Raw genomic sequence first — 22,335 nt, forward strand, 5'->3', positions numbered from 1 at the left:
CAGGTCAGGTCGGGGATCTTTCTGAGGACAGGGTGCCAAGTCGGGTGTGCCTGTCCCTTGTCCAGGTTCAGTGCTGGTTTCTGTTGGATGATAGCATGTGTTTCTTTGACAGTGTTTTCTATGACGGAACCGGTTGGGTGAAGTATGGATATGGAGATGATGAATAGAGGCATGCATATTTAGTTTTTGACGAAAACACGAAATGTGAAATAACACATTTTAATGTTAATTTTTCATGTTTCTGAAAGGTGTGAGGTGCATTTTCCTACCCTCTTTTGTCACGAAATGATGCGAAATGAAGTGCAAAATGCGAAATAGGCTCTTAAACACTAAATTTACCGTTTATATACTGATACGACACTTTCTGAAGTCTGAATTATACTGTGAGTTATGCAATTCACGGAAAATTGATTAATTTTGCTACAAACATTTGAGAAGCAAAAGTTCCTTTATACAGGAATAAACTTAATATTCTGGAATTGATTTAATGTGCTATTGCAAGGGATATGTTTATTTTGTGTAATATTGCAGTTTTTAAATCAAATTTAGGATTATATTTACATTATTAAAACCAAAATGTCATTTTACATACCGCTTTTTCACCACTATAACAGCAAGATTTCACTTTACCGCTTTTGAAACCGAAATTAACTCTGTTTTTGTACCGAAATTTTGCTTTTTTATTTACCAAAAATATGTGCCTCTACCGATGAAGGCACATAGTGGTTTGGATCCCACATTAAACTGTAGGTCCAGTCTTGGTTAGCCTTATTGTGCATAAAGTGGACTTACAACACCAAATCAATCTATGACTCTCATCTTCAGGGATTGAAGTGCAGAGATGTATCAGAAGTAAGTTTTTATGTATTTAGTTGGGAAGATTCCAGTGTAGATGGCAGACCAATCAGGTATAGTCTCTTCAACGTCTGCATTCCCAGACAACTATTGCTAACCAGACTGGATCCCGTTCGAGCCCCGTGTCCCTGTTGAGGATTTTCTTTTCTCTGTGGATGGCTATTGCTTCATTCATGATGTAATCCCAGTAATTGGATGACTTACTCATGATCTCAGTTGTTGTGAAGTGAATTCTATGACCCTCCTGGATGGAACGTACTGCTAACCCTGATTTTACAGGAGAAAATTCTTGTAGCTGGCATGTTCTTTTCAACGTTGTTCGATTGTCTTCCAAGATAGGCTTTACCACAGGAACAGATGGTACGGTATACCCCAGGTGCGTCTGTCCTAGGTCACCTTTAGGATTTCGAATTCTGCTTCTGACTTTGCAGGTGTCTTATTTCATCTGTGTCGCTGATGGAGATGGCCCTGTAAAACAATGTAGACAGTATGGTTGACCACTGCGCTGGATGTCATCTGCAAGTGACCTATTTTTGGAGACAAAATTAACTATCCTCTCTTGAATTTTCAAATTCAGGCCTGGGGTCTGGGTGGGAAGACTATGGTTATGGTGCTAGGATAACTGAAACAGAAAATATGCAATCTACAGACTTTATAGACTTTCCCACTGATGTTAAAGTGGCGCTTGCACCACTGTTTCCAGCTAGGGTTTCTAATACAGTGGTAGATTTGTACATGTCGATAGTGGTTGGATGAGGGCACTGTGCATCATTTTACAGAAGAGCTAGAATGAACAGCTTAACTTAGGCATAGCCCATCCTTTGATGTACATTCTTATTGTGAATGAACCACGGGACCATTTATTTGAAATTTCATCTGCTAGATGGTGTGAGTGTATTGTTTTCGTGCTCCTTAGTTTGATTTGTACTTGTGTTGCTTTACAGTGTACTTTTGCTTATGCTCTTGAGATTTGCATTGGGTAAAGTTTTCACGAGGATTCTGCGGTTCCCAAACTTTTTTGTTTCACGGCACCCTTAGTGGTTCAAGATTTTTCCATGGCGTCCAAGTCAGAATTTAGGCCTATCAAACACATGCAATGCTCAGTTAGTGTGGTTAGGTTACTTGCCTTAAGTTAAAAAATCAACATATTTCAAATTCAGAAACATTTTACATGTAAACAGTACTAAAACCATGTGTAGACTAACAAGTAAGCGTCATTTCAGTGAAAATATGGAAACATTTTTGCGGCGCCCCTGTAAGCCGGCCATGGCACAGAATCTGAAGAGAATGTGTTTAGATTATTTTTAATTACTTAATTATTTCTATATTACATATGTTTTCACTAACTTTTATTACAATGTTTTATTTTTTGTTTCAAATAATTGCTACAGAGAACATTCATAAATGTTAGAAAATGTATGTACTAAATGTAATATATATCTGTGAAAAGATGGTTTCGTAGATTTCAGAAAGGTTTGGTAAACAGTAACAAACTTAAAACCATGATTTTTTGAAAAACCGAAAGAAATGGTTTGCCTTAAAAAACTATTTTCTCAGGCCAGTCTGCAAAGTGTTAACCACACCCCTTCTCGTTAAGAAAACAGGCTGGGTGACAAGATGCTGCCTGTCTTCTAACGATACTGTTGCCTTGTAATAGAGGGGTCTCCGGTTTGATCTCGAATTGTGGCACAGTGCACTGATTGGAATCCCGCTTGAAACCACAAGTTCAGTTTCAATTTACCTCTGAGCATAAAGTGGATTAAACCAGTTTTGCTACTACTGCTCTACATGCTGTGACTTTAGTACATTTATTATTAGGATGTTAGTGGCATGCTATGAAATATAAGCTTTCCTTTCTGAGACTAAAGTATATACGCAGGAAACTTAAATAGAAATATACTCTTTTGTAGGTTGCCAGTGCCCATGCGGTTCAAAGGTTTGTCCAGCTTTTTATTTGGTTCCTTCAAAGGTGGAATGGAGCAACATGGTTCAAAATGTCCAGGTAACTGTATGACAGACTGTAGGAGTTGTTAGCAATGATTTTGTTTGTGATGTTCATCTGCACAAGCAGACTCCTGGCTTTCTCGCTATGCAAATTCACGAGTCTCATCTGTATTTTGAGGAATTGTGAAATGTGGATGACATGTCTTTCAAATCAACATTGTGAATTAGGAAGATTCTACATTAAAATTCCCTCTGTGCAGCGTGTGATGAAGAATTATCTAGTGGAGAGGAATTTTTGACAGATAAAAAGCCTCTATGTGAAGATCTCTACAGTGACATAGTTGAAAAGTAGGAGAAATGTTTAGTAGACACTGTAATCTGAATAATTAGACGTCTGTTTCTTAAGCAAGGAAAGTCAAGTCTAGAATTTTCTAGTTCCTCAGCCAAAGACTGGTTGGAGTGTCTCAGAAGAGAAATGATCTCAAAGAAATGTGATCAAACAACATTGGTAATAGAAATTTTGATCAATTTCCAATACTGATGTCAATTTCCCTTTCCCCTTTTGCTAACCTACCTCACATGTACCTATGCAATTAAGAGAATATTATTTCTTCTCCTGTGAGATTTGTTACCCACGGCAAACCACGGCAACTTTGCCGTTATTATTTTCTGTTTAGTAAATGACATTTAACACATTGTTGACTTGTATGAGGTTTCATGGCAGTTTCTGTGGCAGAGTTGCTGGTGTAACATGCTACAAAGCCAGAGGTTTCAGATTTAACTCTGGTTAAGGTATGGATGGAATATTGTCCAGTCATCCATTTCATTAGTTCATTGTCATTGTCGTAAATAAGCAACAAAAATTGAAAGAACAGACCAATAGATCAGTATTCTACAAATTTAAAGATCTGTAAATCATAATGTGATCAGTGGCGCAGGAACATTTTTCATTGGGGGAGGTACACAATTCACTTTGCCGGCCCCCGTGGTGGAGTGGTTACCTCATCGCGCTTCGATGCCAGGGGTCCCGGGTTCGAATCCTGGCCTGGGCATGGATGTTTGTGAGTGTCCATTCATCAATATCATCACTCATCCCCATCTTTGCAAATTAGCCAAAAGTGGCACAAGAGGCAAAGTGAAATAAAACAAATAAAAAAAAAACACTTCGCACCCCCCTCGCACACACACATATATACAGCGTGTCTCGCTTATACTTATAATAAAAGAAAAAATCACAACTTTTTTACTTACTAATGTTTTTTGTCCAAACTTTGTACAAACATGTAACAACTCAGAAATTTTTTTTTACAAATCAAGAAAACTAGCGCCGGACCCTGTGGCTGAGTGGTTAGCACTTCGTGCTGCGGTGCCAGGGGTCCCGGGTTCGAATCCTGCTCGGGCTTGGTTGTTTGTGAATGTCAATTCATCAATTTCATCATTTCAACACTCATCCCCATCTTCGCAAATTAGCCAAGAGGCACAAAACGCGAAGTAAAAAAAATAAATTAGGGATGGGACGATATGAAATTTTTGCCGATACTGATAAAGTACTGATATGAAATTTACCGATACCGATAACCGATATTCTATCGATCCGATGTAAAGTAGTAGCCGTGTGGAGTGGTCAACTCTCAATCTCAACACCTTAACCATGGTGTTCCTTCAATACAAAGTAGCAAGTATAGGAAAACTGGAATAATATACACTCCTTCAATCAATATCTGAGAAAAATGTAAGTTATATTTAGAAATACTGATAAAAATACATCTATTAACTACACATATATAATATGCACTGTCTATCAACAAATGAAGAAACATTGCATTGTTTACATTGATCTGAAAAATAAAAATTCAATTTTAATCACATTTAACATGCAGTTATTTCAATTGTTTTTTTCTTGAATGGAAAGAGAAATAACACAAACTAGTCCCACTTGAAGTCTAAAACTGGCAGGTTCTTATTCAAAAGTGTAAGTTGCTGAACCTTCTGTGGATTCAGTCTTGTGCAGTTTTTGTATATCCTGCTGTGCTGAATTGTCTTTCAGACGAAACAAGATGCTGGCACACCTATGTATTTATTTGCCAAGTTTCTCAGAAGTGGATACTTAGTGTTTCCTTCCCAATAACCAAGGGCACTGTTACTATGAGATATCAATGGTTCATTGAAGAAAGAGTCCATTTCAGCTTCCAGAGGAGATGTGGAACGTGTTTCACTATGGGCACACTCCTCAAGAACTTGGGTACAAATACCCCAAAGTCCATATTCAGCATTGGACTGACTTGAAATCTGTTCATCACGGTTTCCTCCAGTTTCCGTACATGAGGTAGAGGCTTCAAACTCTTGCTGTAGCAACTCTTTTACTAGAGTCGGCTGTGATGCTTCACTAAAAATCCTGTAAAATGAAATGAAAAAACTTTACTTTTGATGTGTATGAGCATGTACATTAGAAAAATGAACTTTTAGTTGATTTAAATACATATTTTTGCAATACTCCTACACTGAAAACTGCATTAATACTGTCCACACTTACTAATTTGAATTAGAAATTGAAAGATGTGTTAAATCATAATATTTTTGTTGGGTGAGAGAGAGAACTAGTTATCTTTTTCAACAACCATTACTACAACTTCATCTCAGGGATGGAAACTAGTCAGTCAAAATTATTGACTTAACTCACCAAAATACTGAAAAAAACTGCCTAATTACTGACTAGTTTAATTAAAGCCTAGCAATAAATTAGCCCTTTAAAAGAAATGGACTTTACCTAGCCTCCAGATCCCCATAGCAAGCCTTTACACATTTTTTTTTTTAAATTAGAAAATGCTTTAGAATACTGGAAACAGTTTTGGAAAGTAAATTTGAAGCATGGAGAAACTAAGCAGCAGTTAAAAGCTTCAAAAGCATTATTTACCAGATAAAGTAAGATTTGAAAAGTAGTGTACATGATTGTTTGCACTTCACAGTGAGAAGTTGTTCTCGGTTTACTCATGTCTTGGATACATAGTTCTATCATTTTTTCATGTGAGGCTCAACAGGGGGTTTTGTGCGTTACACTGAATCTTATGTGATCACATGCTGAAAGCATTTAGGGACATTATTTTAATACTAATAGCCCTAAACCTGAAACACCTAACCTAACAATGAAAGCATGGTAAAAATTTACTATTCCACAAACACATGTAACTTCTTCGTTTCGTCACTTTTAACATTCGTACTTATGTATCTGCTTCGTGGAACATTCTTAAAGGTGTATTCGCATTTTTTTTTGTTTTTTTTTTATGAAAGTAATTTCAATTTTTCACATTACGAGTACTTCTTTATTTGCGTTGTTTCGTTTGCATAAGAAACAGTATGGCGCGTACACCCTTCGTACATCATCGCACGTCGGGCTTGTGTTTTGTCGATGCAGTGTTTCCAACCTTCGTAACCCAAAAAATACTCAAGTGGATTTTTTTTAAAGCTTCTTTGCATTATTTTACGAACAAAATTTTAACTATGCTTACCTAACCTAACCTTGCTGGAAATGGTTTGTGGGGCTATGCATGAATGGTTTTTGGGGCTACCAGTTTTTCAAGTACCCAATTACAAAATCCAGTGGATCTTCCACACCCGGTATGAATTTCACCATGCATCCATGACACGTCATCTTTTCGGAAAACAGTGGCATGGTTGGAAACCCTGCAATCTACAAAAAACAAGCACGACGTGCGATAATCTACTGAGGTGTACACGCCAAAGGCTATTGTGCGTCGGATGATTGGTTTATTTTACTTCATTGTACCAATTAATCTTTCAGTGCATAAAGTGAACTTAAAACAAACTCAAACAAAGTAATGTTCTGCTGTGCCTCGAAATGCAGGAACAAAAAAAATCACAAACTGCTGTATTGTATTTGTTTTTTGTTATTTAGCTGATTTATTGCCAGTGCCGGCATTATTTGCTGGATTCTGATTAATAATACATAAAGTGACACCTTAGATAGCAGATACCTTTTTTCTATTCTTAATACATTTTGAAATTATGCAAAGGGAAAAAAAAGAACAAATTTGGTAAAAAAAGTGACAGGTATATAACAGAGAAGGTCCTTGTAAAGTTACTGATTTATTCTTACCTTAATTTGTAACGAGGATCCAGACTTGTTGCCTTCATCTAGACTTCTTTTGTCCCAGGCTGAAGTTCTTGAAATCGACGTTCTAGTGTTGATTTCAAATCTTCTGCTAAGTTCTTCACTCAGCGTTCAGATGCAAAACTGTTCATTGCCTGCACAACACTGTTCTTCATTGGAAATATGTCTGATATCGATGTGCTATTACTGCTAAATGATACAGTTTCTTCATGGAAGATTTTTAACACCTTTACCAAACTCTAGATGAGGGTCCACTGTGATGATATTTCGACTGGTAGTGACAAAGATGATGTTACAACTGTTACAGAAAGTCTTTCCTCAAAGAAACACTCCAACATAAGATATGTTGAATCCCATCGATTAGGCACATCTTTAATCAAACTATGAGCTGGAAGTCCTAGATTTTCTTGAGTTTCCTTTAATTTTCTGGAGTCTTTTGGTGACATATGAAAGTGTGTTGCTATCCTCTTTACAATTTTAATAACAGAAGATATTTCAGTTTGATTTAGGCACTGGTTGACAACAAGTTGAAGCAAATGTGCCATACATGGTATCCATATAGGTACTGGATCATCCAACAAGCCTGCAGCACGTTTCATATTGGGAGCATTCTCTGTAATGATTACTTGTACTGACAAGGAAATTCCCCATTAATTGAAACATTCTTTGAGGTTTTCTGCAATGTTCTATTCAGTGTGGCTTGTGCCACTGAAAGGCACCACTTCAAGATTTAAAGTTATTAATTTAAAATTTGTGTCGATAAAGTGCGCTGTCACACAAAAAATCCAGTCCAGCAATTGAGGTCCACACATCTGTTGTTACAGCATTGAATGTACATGTTTCCAGCATTATATGGACCTTCTGTGATACACGTTCATACATTTTAGGTATCAGTGAGGAAGACAATGCCTTCCGAAATCTGATACCGTGGTTCTAAAAATTTTATAAACCTTCGAAATCCAACCTTTTCTACTGTTTGCAATGGTAACATGTCCAGAACAATCATTTCACATATTTTCTTATCAATTGCTATTGATTTTGATCATTTCTTGAATATTTTTTCTTGTTTAACAAATAGTCTATTGTTGGCTGCATGGTAAGTTTTGAATTGTTTTTTTGATGTCCTGATAGCGTGTCAGGGATAGGAAGAACAGATGAACTTGGGCCAGGTGTGGTTCAAAAACATCACATTGCACACGAGGTACTTTCTCTTCTTTTTCAGCATTATTTTCACCGGAATTGGAGTTTTCACTTTCAGCAAATGCTTCTTCACCATCTAAATCTTCCAGCTTTCTCAGATGTGGAAGACATAGTTTCAAATGATATTGCATGTTAGATGTGGTATGTGATTTTGTCGACTTCCCCCCTCTAGAAATTTCGGCAGAACAATGTTGACACACAACTTTAGAAACATCAGTTATTTTAATTTTAAAATGTTTCCACACTGTACTATTCTCTTTCTCTTTTGTTGGCATGTATCTACACAGAAACTTAACAAAAAAACAAACAAGAAAAACACAACAAACTAACTTCGATAACTAGACACAAAAGTTGCGACGCGATGTATTCAACAAGATGCACACAAACAAAGAGAGAGTAAAGAGAGCAGCAGGACCAGAGAGTGAGTTGAGTTGAGACAGTGTTTCCAACAACTGGACTGCAAAGTTCGCTATTGTCGCTAGATCGGATATTTAAGTGTGTGCGGAACGGGGAATTTTTTTTAACCTAAGAAACGAATGTTCTGGGTGGGCAAAAATTTTCCATTTTCTGTCTAAGTCGGGAAATTTTCAAAGCTGGAAATGTTTAAATTCACCAGCATTGTGAATATCTCGAATTCTATTAAATCCAGCACCCAAGCGTTGTTGAAAGAGTTTTGCGACACCCTGTATTGTTCCGCAACACTTCACCCTTACCGGGCCGCTTCTGGCAGGAAAATCCCAATAAACAACTAAATAGGCTCGTTTGTCCTGGGTTCCCATCCCGTTCCTCACCAGAGCACTTGGAACCAAAGAATCAATCACAGGCAAGAACTTACTCAATTAATGTTGCAGGGTGATTGCTGAAAACTCGCTAAAATGGGCTTTATACATTTATTTACAATTTAACAAAACAAGGCTCGGATTCTTCCAATAATTCTCTAATTTACATTATTTACATTCCTCTAACTTGAGCCCCACGGCAGAACTGCCTCGGGATGCTTTTTCTCAAGGAGGCCACTGGAGCCCGAAGATCGCTCTCCCTTCTGCTATCCAGTTCATAAGCACACTCCCCCTCTCCTCTGACAGAGGCCATATTTATACTTCCTCCCGTGTCGCATGGGGGAGGGCTGAAAGTCCAAACCTTATTGGCTCTTTTAACCCTCGGATGCATGTCACTTTTTTTTACAACTTTACATATGTGGGGTCAATTTGACCCCAATGCAATTATGCATTGAAATAAGTATGACAGAGTAAATAGTTCAGCTAGTATAGTTTTTTGATTAATAATTTATCTGAATATAACAGAGGAAACAATTACCATTTCATTATTATTATTTAAGCACCCCCCCAAGAAAATAACAATGTATTGACAATTCACTGTTCTACATATTAATGGTAGTTACACTTCGCTCGCAATTATCAGAACTTCAGTTGACCTGAGGAACAGTATTTTAGAGATAACACAATGCAGCACTAAATATTACTTTATCTAGAACAAATAAATTTAAAAAAATTAAAGTAAAATAAAATAATAGAAAATAAATAAAAAAAAGAAGAATGTGCCGGCCTCTCATGGCAATTAAATACACCTCACTCACATTCTGAGCACACCACAATGCTGTGGACCTTGCACACAGGTTTCCCACATATTCTGCAACATTCCGTCGTCTTCCTGCCCTCTTGTCTTGTCCAGACCTGGCATCTTACTCTTCTCTTTGAAGATCTATTCTACAGTCTCTGTGCCTGCCTTACTTTACTACGCCGCAAAGTTTCATTGCCTCGGTTACTGGTTTCTTCAGGTTCAAGCTTTGGCACTTCCTCCGTATGTGAGGAAGAATCAACTCATTCGCCAACTCGATAAGGAACATACGGCGTCTGTGACTGACGCCTGAATGGTAATCAGAATGCTGTGACAAGTAGCATGTGTATGCATTGAGAACGCCTACATTGATTACATTATAGAAGAGGGCCATTGGCCATCGACGTGTCTGTATTCTGCAGGTGTATATTTGAACCAGTTTGTCCATGGCGTCCACTCCACTCTTTGTTTGGTTGTAAAACTTTATGATTTCTGGCTTCTTCTTAGAATCATCATCATCAATGTGTATGTCATGATGCATGGTGCTGAGTAGAATAACATTCTTGTTTTTCTTCGGCACGTAGCTTACCAGGGTCTCATTTTCATGGAAGGCGAATTGTGATGTGCAAGGCTGTCTTGTCTTGATATTGGTAAGTGCAGGTGGGATTTCACGTCTGTTTTTCTTTACTGTTCCAACAATGGTTACATTTTGTAACCATTTTGTAGCCAAGTCATGACTTGTGAAGGATTCGTCAGTTGTGATATTTCTTCCAGAGTTCCGCAGTGTGTAGCACAGTTTCTACACGACGTTGCTGACGAGGTTCTTTTGAACTGGCTCTCCTCGCTGTCGTCCCAAGTAGATTAGACCGTCTTTGGCGTAAAAGTTATCAGCATCGCCTAACCAGAAGATCTTGGTGCCGTATTTGGCCGGATTACTAGGTATGTATTGCACGAACTTGCATCTCCCACGGAAAGGCAGTAACTGTTCATCAATCGTAAGAAAGGCGCCGGGTACCATGATTTTGAGACAGTTTTTGATAAAAAGTGTCCAGATATATCGAAATGCAGCCATGTGATCAGTCTCCAGACGTGCAGCGCCAGTATGTTTGTCATCAGATCAGAGCAGTCTTCTGATGTCTTCAAAACGATTTACTCCAAAGGTTGCTTTGTACTTCGGGTTGGAGAATTTGTTGATAAAAAGCTCACGAACAGGAACATCCCAACTTCTCTCAGTTGGCCTCGATCCGCACCAAATATATCTGCGCATGCGCACTTTGCAGTGAGTCATTGCAGAGTATGTGGTTGACCTTGAGATGATTGCGTTTAGTTTGGGCATAATTGAACATAATATGTAGGATCAATTTCCCTTTATGAATGTTTTCCTGCTCTTTTCAGGCTGGGGTCAAAATGACCCCACACATGGAAAGGAAGGGTATTGTTAAAAAACGTGAAAAATATAATTTAAAATAAATTGTAAGAAATTTATTCATACATGTTCCTATAGCTGAAGGAGTATGGTAAGATGTCACAGAAAATCAGAATTATTTATTTAAATTTTATTATAATACGAGGAAATAAACAGACAGTGGGGTCAAAATGACCCCACACATGCATCCGAGGGTTAAACTACACAGACCCATGGAAGAAACGCAAGCATACAGAATCATACACAATCACAAAAAACAAAAAAACAAATACTGTTTGTAACAGTATTATACTCCCCTCACTGAAAAAAAAAAAGGGCTTACCCCAGGTAAGTCTGTGAGTCCAATGTCCTGGTGAGGTTTGCCTGAAAATAAAATTAAACACTAACACCATCCACTTCACTTCACTTCACTGACTTTACACTTTCCGGAATAAGTCTCTCTGAATGTTCCTCACTGCATCCTGTGATCTCTGGAACCGGTGACATCCTAATTCATCGTCGTGAAGTCCATTTCCAGGTGTGGGCTGTTCGACATCCATGGCAAGGACGTCCTCTTCCAGGCTGCTTCCTTCTTGTTAGGTTCTAGGATCGAACCTCTTCCCATCCACTCCTAGGGTAGGAGTAATATCCAGCACGTGAATTCGCGGCACTTCTCTGCTTAATTACTACAGAAAGTGTAAATACTCGCGAGTACATATGTGCCTCCGAATAAAAATAAACTTTTAACTAATGGAAATTTCAATTAGAACTGTCTCTTTAAAGAAACTATTTTCTAAGGGATGCGGCAAAGGAGAGAAGACTGGTTTGTTATGGTCTACCCAGTTGTTTCCCCCGAAGCTCCATGGAGTGTGTCTGGGTCAGCTGACCGTTCTTCCCGGCACTTTTCGTTTCCACCAGAAACCGTACGTCACGCTTCGGGCATCTTTTCACCTGGTTGTTCACTGCTAATGCGATCGAATCCAAGTTTTCTGACCACTTGCTGTGCTCCGTGCAAAACTTGGCTATCGCTCTCTTTACTGTCATAATTGCTGCTTCTGCGAGATCGGCTTTTTGGTGGTATGGAGTAATGTACACGGGTTTGTAGTTGATGGTTTTCAGTACTTGACGAAACAGGCGGCTACAAAACACACTTCGATTATCACTGGTAAATATCGATGGGAAGCCGTAAAGGTGACAATATTTCAATAAAGCGTTGGAAATTGTCCTAGCTGTCACTGTTGTCAAAGGTGCCAAGAATATGTGTCTCGTGAAAGAATCTACAATGAGAAATACGTAGCGATAACGCTCCCTAGAACTGGTCGGAAATGGTCCAAACAAATCTCCATACAATTTCACTCCTGGGCGTGGCTTCTCATGAATCCCATCTTTTTAGAGGAATCTGGATTGTATCTCAAACATTTGAGGCATGATCTGCAGTAATCTCTAACATCAGAGTAAACATTTTTCCACGTAAACTGTTCCAAAATCTTGAACAGAGTCTTACCTGCCCCTGGATGTGCGGCGTGAACTTCGTCATGGGATATTCACAGCACTTCCAGTTTCAACGAATCCTGTGTCCAAATCTTTTGCTGCTGTCCAAACACGGGAAACATCCCCTTCCCTTCTTCTATGCTTCTGTAGAGAATCCCATCTTCATCCAGGTAAGAAGTGCTCAGATGAAAATCGAAAACTTTCTTGTCCAATTTCTCTTCCAATTGAACTTCCTCTCCCTTAAGGCACGCAATTAACAAAGACAAATATGGGTTCTTCTGTTGTTCTCTTGCCCATAATCGTTTATCTTCCAAGTTTATATTGTCGGTTGTCATTTCGTTTACTTCCAACTTCTTTGCATTAGGTTCTATTGCTGATTGAGTGCAATTGTTGATTTCGCCCCGAGGCTCGGGTGTTATATCTCCAAGGAGTTCAACAGAAGCGGTGTCAGGGTTGTCTCTCAAAAGACGTTTAAAGAAAACAGAGCAATACAATTCTTCATCTTCTCTGTTCCGTCCATCTTCATCCGAATTAGCTAGTGTCATTACATCCTCCTTAATGTCCATTAAGGTTACTTTTTCTCATTCCATTCCCTGCGCAGCCGAAGGATCGGGACTTGAACCCGAGTCCTCTCTTCCCAGGCAAGTAGGCTTCTTTCTCTTCCTCTTTTCCTGGAACTTGCTGAATTTCTCATTCACATCCTTCTCGAATTCGTGGTGATATTTATATCCACCATCCGGGCGTTCAAAACTGAAACAACCTTCATCCTTCAGGTCGCTAATCGGAATATGATCTTTTCCTTTCTCCTGACTTTTTCGGCTCTGAGAGTTTGCAACACTTCTTTGTCGCGGTTCTCTTCTACGTGAATGACAGTGGAAGACAGGAACTTACTAGTTTTCTTCTCTTTCTTCCCAATTGTATCAAAAGGAATAATATCGTCACTTTCATTCAGAAAAGCCCAACCGTACAATGCGGGTGCAATTAAAATCTTCGCCCTCGCCATAAAACTTCTACCGGCGATCAGGTCATTCTGGGGATTCTCCAAAACAAAGAATTTCTCTCGGACCTGTTGACCATAGAAAGTAACATTAAAAAAGACATGTCCCACAGTGGTTGTTTTCTCCTCAGCTAACTGTTCATTCAGCTTGCTATGACGTAATTTCGCCCCATTTCCTTCCAATTTCCGAAATAAAGACAAACTCATGCAGGATATATTAGCGCCGGTATCCATATACATTTGGATCTGAATGCCATTTATTTCTCCAAAAACGAAAGGTTGCTGAATTTTACTATTTGACATCTTTACTTTTGTCGAATTACAGACGTGTCTCACTGTCACGCCCTGTCCATGACGTTCTCTTGACTCTGAAACATTATCTCTCCTTGCAGCTTTGTGAAAACTTGCCAGATGTGCAGTTGATTGACAAACGTAACACTTGCGTTCTTTGCCAGACATTCCTGGGTAGTCAGTAGTCGCTTTTGTCTCCCTCGAAACAGCAGGGGGTTCCTTCCCTAACCTAGAATATTTGGCAGGATCCAGAACATGTAATAGATCCTCCTCTGTGGTGCTACTCGCCCCTCTAATGGCCACCAGTCCCTCGGACTGAGGAGGTGTGGTGCCTCTCAAGGCAAAGTTAATGATTTCCTGTTCTGTCTCATATTGACGAAACGTAGCGTTTTCCAACATCTTGCCCTGTAACTTCAAAGCATACGCGTGAAGATCTTTCATTCTGTTGAAATTCTCACATCTTAATCTCTCACGATACACAGGGTTACATTTACGCCGAATAAAATTAACCTTCTCCTCGACTGTAGTGGTGGATTTTGCCCTCTCGAACCATCTATCTATCTTGCGAATATAGACTGCCAGTGTCTCGCTCTTTAGCTGAAAGCAAGAATCCAAGAATCACTCTAATTCCCGTTCGTGATCCAACCCATGAAAATTCTTGAGCAACAAATCCCTGAATTGCACATATCCTTAAAACGGGTTTGCAAAATGAAAGACTTCCTTCGCTTCTCCTTTCAACGCTAACGGAAGGTGATAAAGTAATAATTCCTCTTCATTTATGCCCAAAAGATCCCTGTATGCATCCAGTTCATCCAAAAAGCTATAAACTTCCATATCTTTTGTTTCCCCATTAAAAGTCGGTAACTGTACTCTAATGTCATCTGGAAGAATCCTCGGCCTGTTTGTTACTCTTGCATTATTTTCTGTACCCATTGTTGGCATCGAACTCGTTTCCCCATTAACGTATGACAACGCAGATTGAGCCCTTGTCAACTTTTCGACCCTTTTTCAGCAACCGTTTCCCTTTCTTTGCCTGTGTCCTTTCACACAAAAAATCCAAGGACGAGACCCCAATAATTCTCTGTTCCGCAACACTCCACCCTTACTGGGCCGCTTCTGGCAGGAAACCCCCAATAAACAACTAAATAGGCTCGTTAGTCCTGGGTTCCCATCCTGTTCCTCACCAGAGCGCTCAGAACCAAAGAATCAATCACAGGCAAGAACTTACTCAATTAATGTTGCAGGCTGATTGCTGAATACTCGCAGAAATGGGCTTTATACATTTATTTACAATTTAACAAAACAAGGCTCGGATTCTTCCAATAATTCTCTAATTTACATTATTTACATTCCTCTAACGTGAGCCCCACGGCAGAACTGCCAAGTGGAAGCTAAGCATCGGCAGAACTGCCTTGGGATGCTTTTTCTCAAGGAGGCCACTGGAGCCCGAAGATCGCTCTCCCTTCTGCTATCCAGTTCATAAACACACTTCCCCTGTCCTCTGACAGAGGCCATATTTATACTTCCTCCCGCGTCGCATGGGGGAGGGCTGAAAGTCCAAACCTTATTGGCTCTTTTAAACTACACAGACCCATGGAAGAAACGCAAGCATACAGAATGATACACAATCACAAACTGTTTGTAACAGTATATGGCCTTCTAATAAGTGTGAAGGTCGTATATGTGAAAAGTTGAATTTTTAACATAAGCGAAAGCATGTGCGGCATCATAAACTGAGGATTTTCACATCTACAAAAAAAAATCCAAAACACCATTGCCATTTCACTCAAAGACTTTGTGAATCCAATCAAAAAGTGTACCCTCCTCCCCTTTACAAAAAGGGCATTAGCCAGAAGCATGATTTCCTGAAACTAAACTTTATTTTATTCCATCTCTCACATTCCCTTTAAACAAGCTCAATCTCCTCAAAATTGTTTCCAAGAGCACAGATGAAATTAACTAACTTGCATCACAATACATAAGAATAGCATTATAGTGGTTCGAATTTTTTTGGAACGGAAGGTAATGTTTGTAAACAATATAAACTTTCTTGACCTATTAGAAAATAGGTTCTTTTTACAGTAGGACCTTGAATGTTTCATATTATTTTAGGGGGATACAGGGGGTAAAACTCTGATAGATCTACAGTTTGGGGGATACTCTCCCTCCCTTCAAGAATGGGGGTTACCCCCCCCCCATTCCTGCGCCACTGGATGTCATTATAATTAGACATACTAACTCTTTCCGCGAAACTTACTTGTAGAAGTTCTATTAATTTCAGTGGCCTCGACCACCATTCGCTTGGGAACTCGCTTCACTGCTACGCTGGCTTCCGGTTCTAGTTTCCCTGTGTGCCGCTTGGAGCGCTAGTGTAGCAGGTTTGTCTACTGCATGTGCTGGGTTTAAGTTGCAGTAGTGGGAGCCAAATGTGATATGCCTGACCGCTGTCACGTCTGCAACAACTTAAACCCAGCACATGCAGCAGACAAACTTCCTGCACTAGCACTCCTAGCGGCACACAGGGAAACAAGAACCAGAAGCCAGCCTAGCAGTGAAGCAATGAGTTCCCAAGTGGATGGTGGTAGAGGCCCTCAAAAGGGCTGTTGTGCCGGAGACTTTAGTTCTGGGTTTATTTTGCCTTCTACAAATTGCTCAAAGTATGACAACATTAGTATTTGGAAAAATGTGGATATTTCTTAACTATAGACATCTCAAAAGATGAAACATTTGTTGGTATATTTGAGTTCTTACAGACACATAGAAATGTCAGCAAATTAACGAACTTGAAACCCATGAACAATGTGTTAAAAGCCATAAATTGGCAGTAATGTATAGTCAAGTGCTGTGGAATTGCCTCTCTATGATGCTGGGTAGTGTACAATTTCGTATGACTGGTAGCAATCTGTAATTAGACTTGATTCCTTCACATCACCAAGTGAAAAAGGCCTTGGATAATGTGATTTGTATAGAATTGTAGATCTGTGATTAATCTCTATGCTTTAGTAGAAAATTTTGCCATGGAAGTTCTGGCAGTCTGGCTGTAAGTGGCATATTCTCAGCTAGCTGGTGTTTGTCCTTTCCCCCCAGTCTCGTCATGTTTCAAGTGTGCTTTTGTATAAAGGGGGGAAGCTTTGCAATGTAACATTGTTCAGCAACTCTTCTGTTCTTGGGATCATAGACCAACAGCAGACAAATTGATGCATGTAGTTAGTTAGCCGTACTACTAACCTAGTGGATACAAAGGTGTAAGGTTTAAACCATGAGTCACAATGGTCAAATTGCTACTCATATTTGTGTATTTTATATTAAAAAATCAGGGTGGCTACTCACCGGCCTTTTGCAACTTTTATTAATCCAGATCCCATTGAATTTATACATATTTATAAATGCCCTGAGGCACGTATTTCACAGTTTAGCTCAGATTTTTATCAAAGAAGGAAAAGAAAGCTACGTGGAAAATAGACAGAGGCACATATTTTTGGTAAATAAAAAAGCAAAAATTTCTGTACAAAAACAGTCAATTTTAGGTTCAAAAGCAGTAAATAATATAAAATGTTGCTGTTATAGCAGTGAAAAAGCAGTATGTAAAATTATATTTTGCTACTAAAAATGTGAATGTAACCTAAATTTGATGTATCCCTTCTGATAGCACATTTATGTCATTACCATAATAAGTTTATTCCTGTACAGAGGGGTCCGTTTTTGCTTCTCAAATATTTACAGCAGACTTAATCAACTGCATAACTCGCAGGATAATTCTGACTTCAGAAAGTGTCGCGTCAGTAAGTAAACTCAAAATTTCGTGTTTGAGAGTTCATTTCACATTATTTCGTGACAAAACAGGGTAGGAAAATGCACCTCACACCTTTCAGAAACATGGAAAATTAACATTACGATGTGTTATTTCACAATCCGTGTTTGCGTCAAAAACTAAATATGCATGCCTCTAAAAAGAGAACAGAATCTCTCAATCAGTTTACTTTGTTAGTGTCCTTTGCAAAACAACCTTAAATTCAATATTTTTAATACATATATCATTTAAATAAATTGAATTTGAATTTTTGGATACATTGGAATCACACAAACCCTTTGTGTATGTGAGAGACGAGATTGAAGTAGAGAAAACATCTGCTTGTACCCTTGAATTTTTTGGAAAATTCACCTTGAAAACCGGGAATTATACTTGAATTTTATCATGGTCATAGAGTGGCCACCCTGAAATGTAGTGGGGATTTGTTAATAAGAGATATACAGTAAATTATGTTTGAAAGCATTGTGGGCTCTTCGAAATTACTGTAAGCAACAATGAGAACTTCATTTTTCATTAAAAAAAATATTTTTGCAAAACGTTTCTTCTGGTACCTACACAGCTTGCTAAGTATGATGGCCATCCTGATAGAAACAATGCACGTTACAGGTCAGTGACATTGCCAGCATTTCTGGTGACTATGCCCTCGTTAGGAGGAGCTTGAATACAAGGGATGTGGATTGGCTGTCACAGTCGCACGACTGTCACAGTTTCATTGGCCTTTGTGAGCATAACCTTATACCCTGTTCTATACTGAACAAATGAGGTATGATTTGGAATTCTCCTACTATTAATTTCCTGTACATTAAATTTTATTTAGATTTGTACTTAATTCAAATCATGCACTGAAGACAGCCACGACATTTATATTTAGAATACTGGATGCCTTTTCTGCTGGCAGCTGATCTTGGTGGTTATCACTATAGCAATTGTCTTCAAGGGTGCGTGTATTGGAGCAGGTGGCAATCTCAAGTATGAAAATGTTGCTCTGGGCAGAAGATTGGCTCTCCTGTAACCCAGATTGTTAACCCCTTAAGTGTGGAATTTGTTGAACAATTTTGCTACTGGAAAATGTAGTGTTTTTTCGTCAAATTCAGTATATGCCCTCCGCATTGTGCTGCTGTAGTGCGGAAGGCGTATATATACGCTTTGTTTGTTTCAACTATATTCGATTTACTGTGGCGTATATAGTCACACAGACGTTTGGTGAGATAGTTCTAGCTGTAGTAGGAACAAAAAATGGGAGTAAGAGAGGAAAAAGAAGAAGGGAAAAATTCGTTTTGTCTTCTTCTTTTTCCTCTCTTGTTACTGATTCAGTTTTGTTGCTTTCGAGCGGCCAGTTCAAAATGGCATCCAGTTTAGCAGTGCTGAAACTGTTCTGGTGTGTAAAAGTTAAGTTAGTTATTCAGGTTCTTAATTAACATGTGACCAAGTGCTCAAAAAGATTTTGACTTAGATAGAAAATTGCATTTATACAAATAACATTGCAGAATTCAGCATTCCGTTACATGAGATCAAATACCTGACCAGTAAAGTTTATTAATCTATCTGATTCTTAGTTATTTCCAAATCATAATCTGAAGTGGTATAATTTTTTAAAGTAAAACGAACATTGAAAAACTATTTGCATTTTTGAGATTGTGACAAGAGTTGAGATCATTACAAAACATTGTATATAAAACATCTCTTAAGATCATTGTTGTAATAATGAAGTGTAACATGCTTCATTTTTAGTATTTGTAGAGGTTTTTTTGGCAGAAATGTTTTAGCTATGCACTCCTATTTATATATTAAAACAATATATTTGATAGTTAGAAATCAGATTGATAGTATGTGGTTGTATCTTTTTTGTGTACTGTTTTTGTAGGTTTTTTAATGTATTGTTGCTGTTTAGCACAGATATGTCAATTTCATTGTATTTCTGTATGTGCAAATGTAAAGTTTGCAATATCAAAGAAAATGAGTAATTTATAACATGAGGTGTAGATATGCAATATTTATGAGGACACACATGAAATATTGACTGTGAAGTTTGAATCTCTTAAAATTATTTAGCTCCAGGAGTTGTAAACAGGTTAGATTACTTTTTATCAGATATTGTTCCTTAACACTTTTCATGTATGAGGGCTGAACCAATGCCAATACTCTTATCGATACTTGAAAATTGCAACATTTAAAATTTGTTCAAAATATTGATCAATATTTGTGTGTAAATATTCTTCTTCAATTATATATGCACAACTTACCAAGAAATTTGCTTTAGAAAATTCAAGAATTACACTGTTAAGCCTTGTTTCCATGTTAATAAAACATTAAAATGCTGAACAAGGCAAAATTTATTGTATAAAAAATATACACATTAAAAACGTAACATTTCCACCGGTCTGAAAAAGACCCTGTTAGAGGGTGGAAATGTTACGTTTTTAATGTATATATTTTTTATACAATAAATTTTGCCTTGTTCAGCATTTTAATGTTTTGTAATAAAAAATACAGTTCTTCGTGCAAAATAAAAATATGTTTGAATTTATCATAATTTCCATGATAATTAGACTCCATGAAAGTGTCACACGTGAAAGACCAATATGCCGGAAAAGTTTCGGGTGGTATCAGGAGATGAATTCCAACTGATACCACTGGTATCGGCTGAGCCCTACTTAACATACTCTCATTTATGTTGTATAAAAGTCAAGTTGACCACTAATTGTGTTTTAAGACATTTGTGGGCTGTGATATTTCCCAGCTTTAATTTTTAAAGTAAATTACAGCATTATTATTATTTTTTTATATTGTGTATTTTACTTTAATAGTTGCGTGTCCCAAGTCCTATTCTTGGTGGGTACACCTTCAAATTGTTCGTATCTTATTTTAAACTGTAGGTTTGGTCCTGATTAGTACATACATGCATAAAATGGGATTCATACTAACTATGAAAAATAGTTGCTTTAGTTGCATTTCCTACTAGAGGTGAATCCAGTGTAAATGTTTTGAGCAAATTGTTAAATTGTGCTTGAGAATATTATTTTGCGTTTCATTAATTTATTTCTGTTTGTGTCTGGACATTTGATAGGGTTACAATTAGTTTTAGATGTTACCTAATTATAGTAGTGTCCCAATTATATATTCTAACCAGGGCTGAACTGATAACCACTTTGAACCAATACCAGTGCTTGAAAATTATAATAATGAAAAGTTGTTAAAAATATTGGTTAACAGAGAACAGATTTATATGTAAATACATATTTATATATGAAGCTGAAGTCATTTATATTTTGTATTATCTTTGCGCATCGTGGCATGTAGACTCAAAAAATTCAGTTTTTATTTTCCATATTTGTACATATATTAGGTTTTGGCTCATATTTTGCATGTTTTAGTTATTTTTACATATTTCAGAGCATTTCTCAACATGTACTCCATATTTGCGCAGTAATGCCCCATGTGACTGGAAGACTTGTGTGAATTTCTTGCAAAAAACAAAGTCCGAAGCGATGTTAAACAAACGAAAGTTTACCACATTTTTTATACCCTCCAATTGCATTAATTACAAGTTTTCTGTCATCCTAATAATACTTTGTTTTGCAATTTTACACCTCCCAACTATTTGCGTTTGAAATTCCTGTTTGTTTACAACTGTTGTCAACAATAGAGAATGAAAGCTGAACCATCGGTTCCTGGATGTTACAAACATTATTTTGGCAACATTGGAAGATAGTCACAAGTTGAACAGCCACCCTCACTACTAGTTGCACATCAGGCAGAAGCAATGTTTTTGTGGCACACGTACAGTAATAGTTACAATGCAGAGACTGTATTTTATGTAGCTCATGTAGTATTATTTTCTTGTAGTTTTACAGTTATTACAAGCATAAGAAAACAGTTTTTCATTGCGACGTTTCAGGAGAACACACGCTCCCTTCATCAGACATTTATTTTTATTTTGACTTAAGATAGTTATAACTGGGGCTCGGAAGTTGAGGAAAAATCCTTTTTTTTTTTCCTAGTGTCCGAAGACAAGGCCCAACATAATATATGTTTATTTTGGGTCATTGTAGGCCAGAAAAAGGTGGGTTTTATTTGTCCTTTTTTGCCTTTTTTGGCTTATTGGTCCTTTTTTAGCTTTTTTTAGGCCTTGACGGCTTTTTTTTTGCAACTTCACCATCTTTCAACTACGTTCTTACTGCCCATTCTCAATTCGAATCATCATCAGTTCATCACCTCTTAAACATCCTTTCTGTAGTAAAGAAATAAATATATTTGAACCATCCCTGAAACGAGAGAAAAACATTTTTGGACGACTGAAGCAGGTACGGTAAAAGGTCCTTTAACCGTACCTTGTCTGGAAGGTCGCGCTGTAAGTGGCAACTTTCTCTTGTTTTGAAGCTTTCAGCATGGCGTATACGACCAGACAACACGTGCCTGCAAAGATCTCAAGTTAGATAAGGAGGTGCCGTGCATATTCATTAAATAAGTAATTAAAACTGAAGTTATTAATTAATTTGGATCACATTTATATGTCCTTTTTTTATATTTTAAAGGTCTTTTTTTGACAATTTATAGGTCTTCAACGTCCGAGCCCTAGTTATAACAATGGTTAGCAATTTTTTAAACAAGAAAATAATTCTACAATGCAAGCA

The 22,335-nt window shown here is 37.8% G+C and overlaps 1 protein-coding gene across 1 annotated transcript in view; it reads left to right on the forward strand.

The window, feature by feature from the left end:
- The window catches only part of LOC146005330 (dual specificity protein phosphatase MPK-4-like), a 79,938-nt gene that overhangs the window by 50,824 nt on the left and 6,779 nt on the right, over nt 1-22,335 (forward strand). The window contains exon 9 of the mRNA XM_083144499.1: nt 2,766-2,857. Coding sequence (XP_083000625.1) covers nt 2,766-2,857 — 92 coding nt within the window. The remainder of the gene's footprint in view (nt 1-2,765; nt 2,858-22,335) is intronic.

Source organism: Lepisma saccharinum, chromosome 23 (assembly GCF_977018435.1).
Source record: "Lepisma saccharinum chromosome 23, izLepSacc3.1, whole genome shotgun sequence".
NCBI lineage: Eukaryota > Metazoa > Arthropoda > Insecta > Zygentoma > Lepismatidae > Lepisma > Lepisma saccharinum.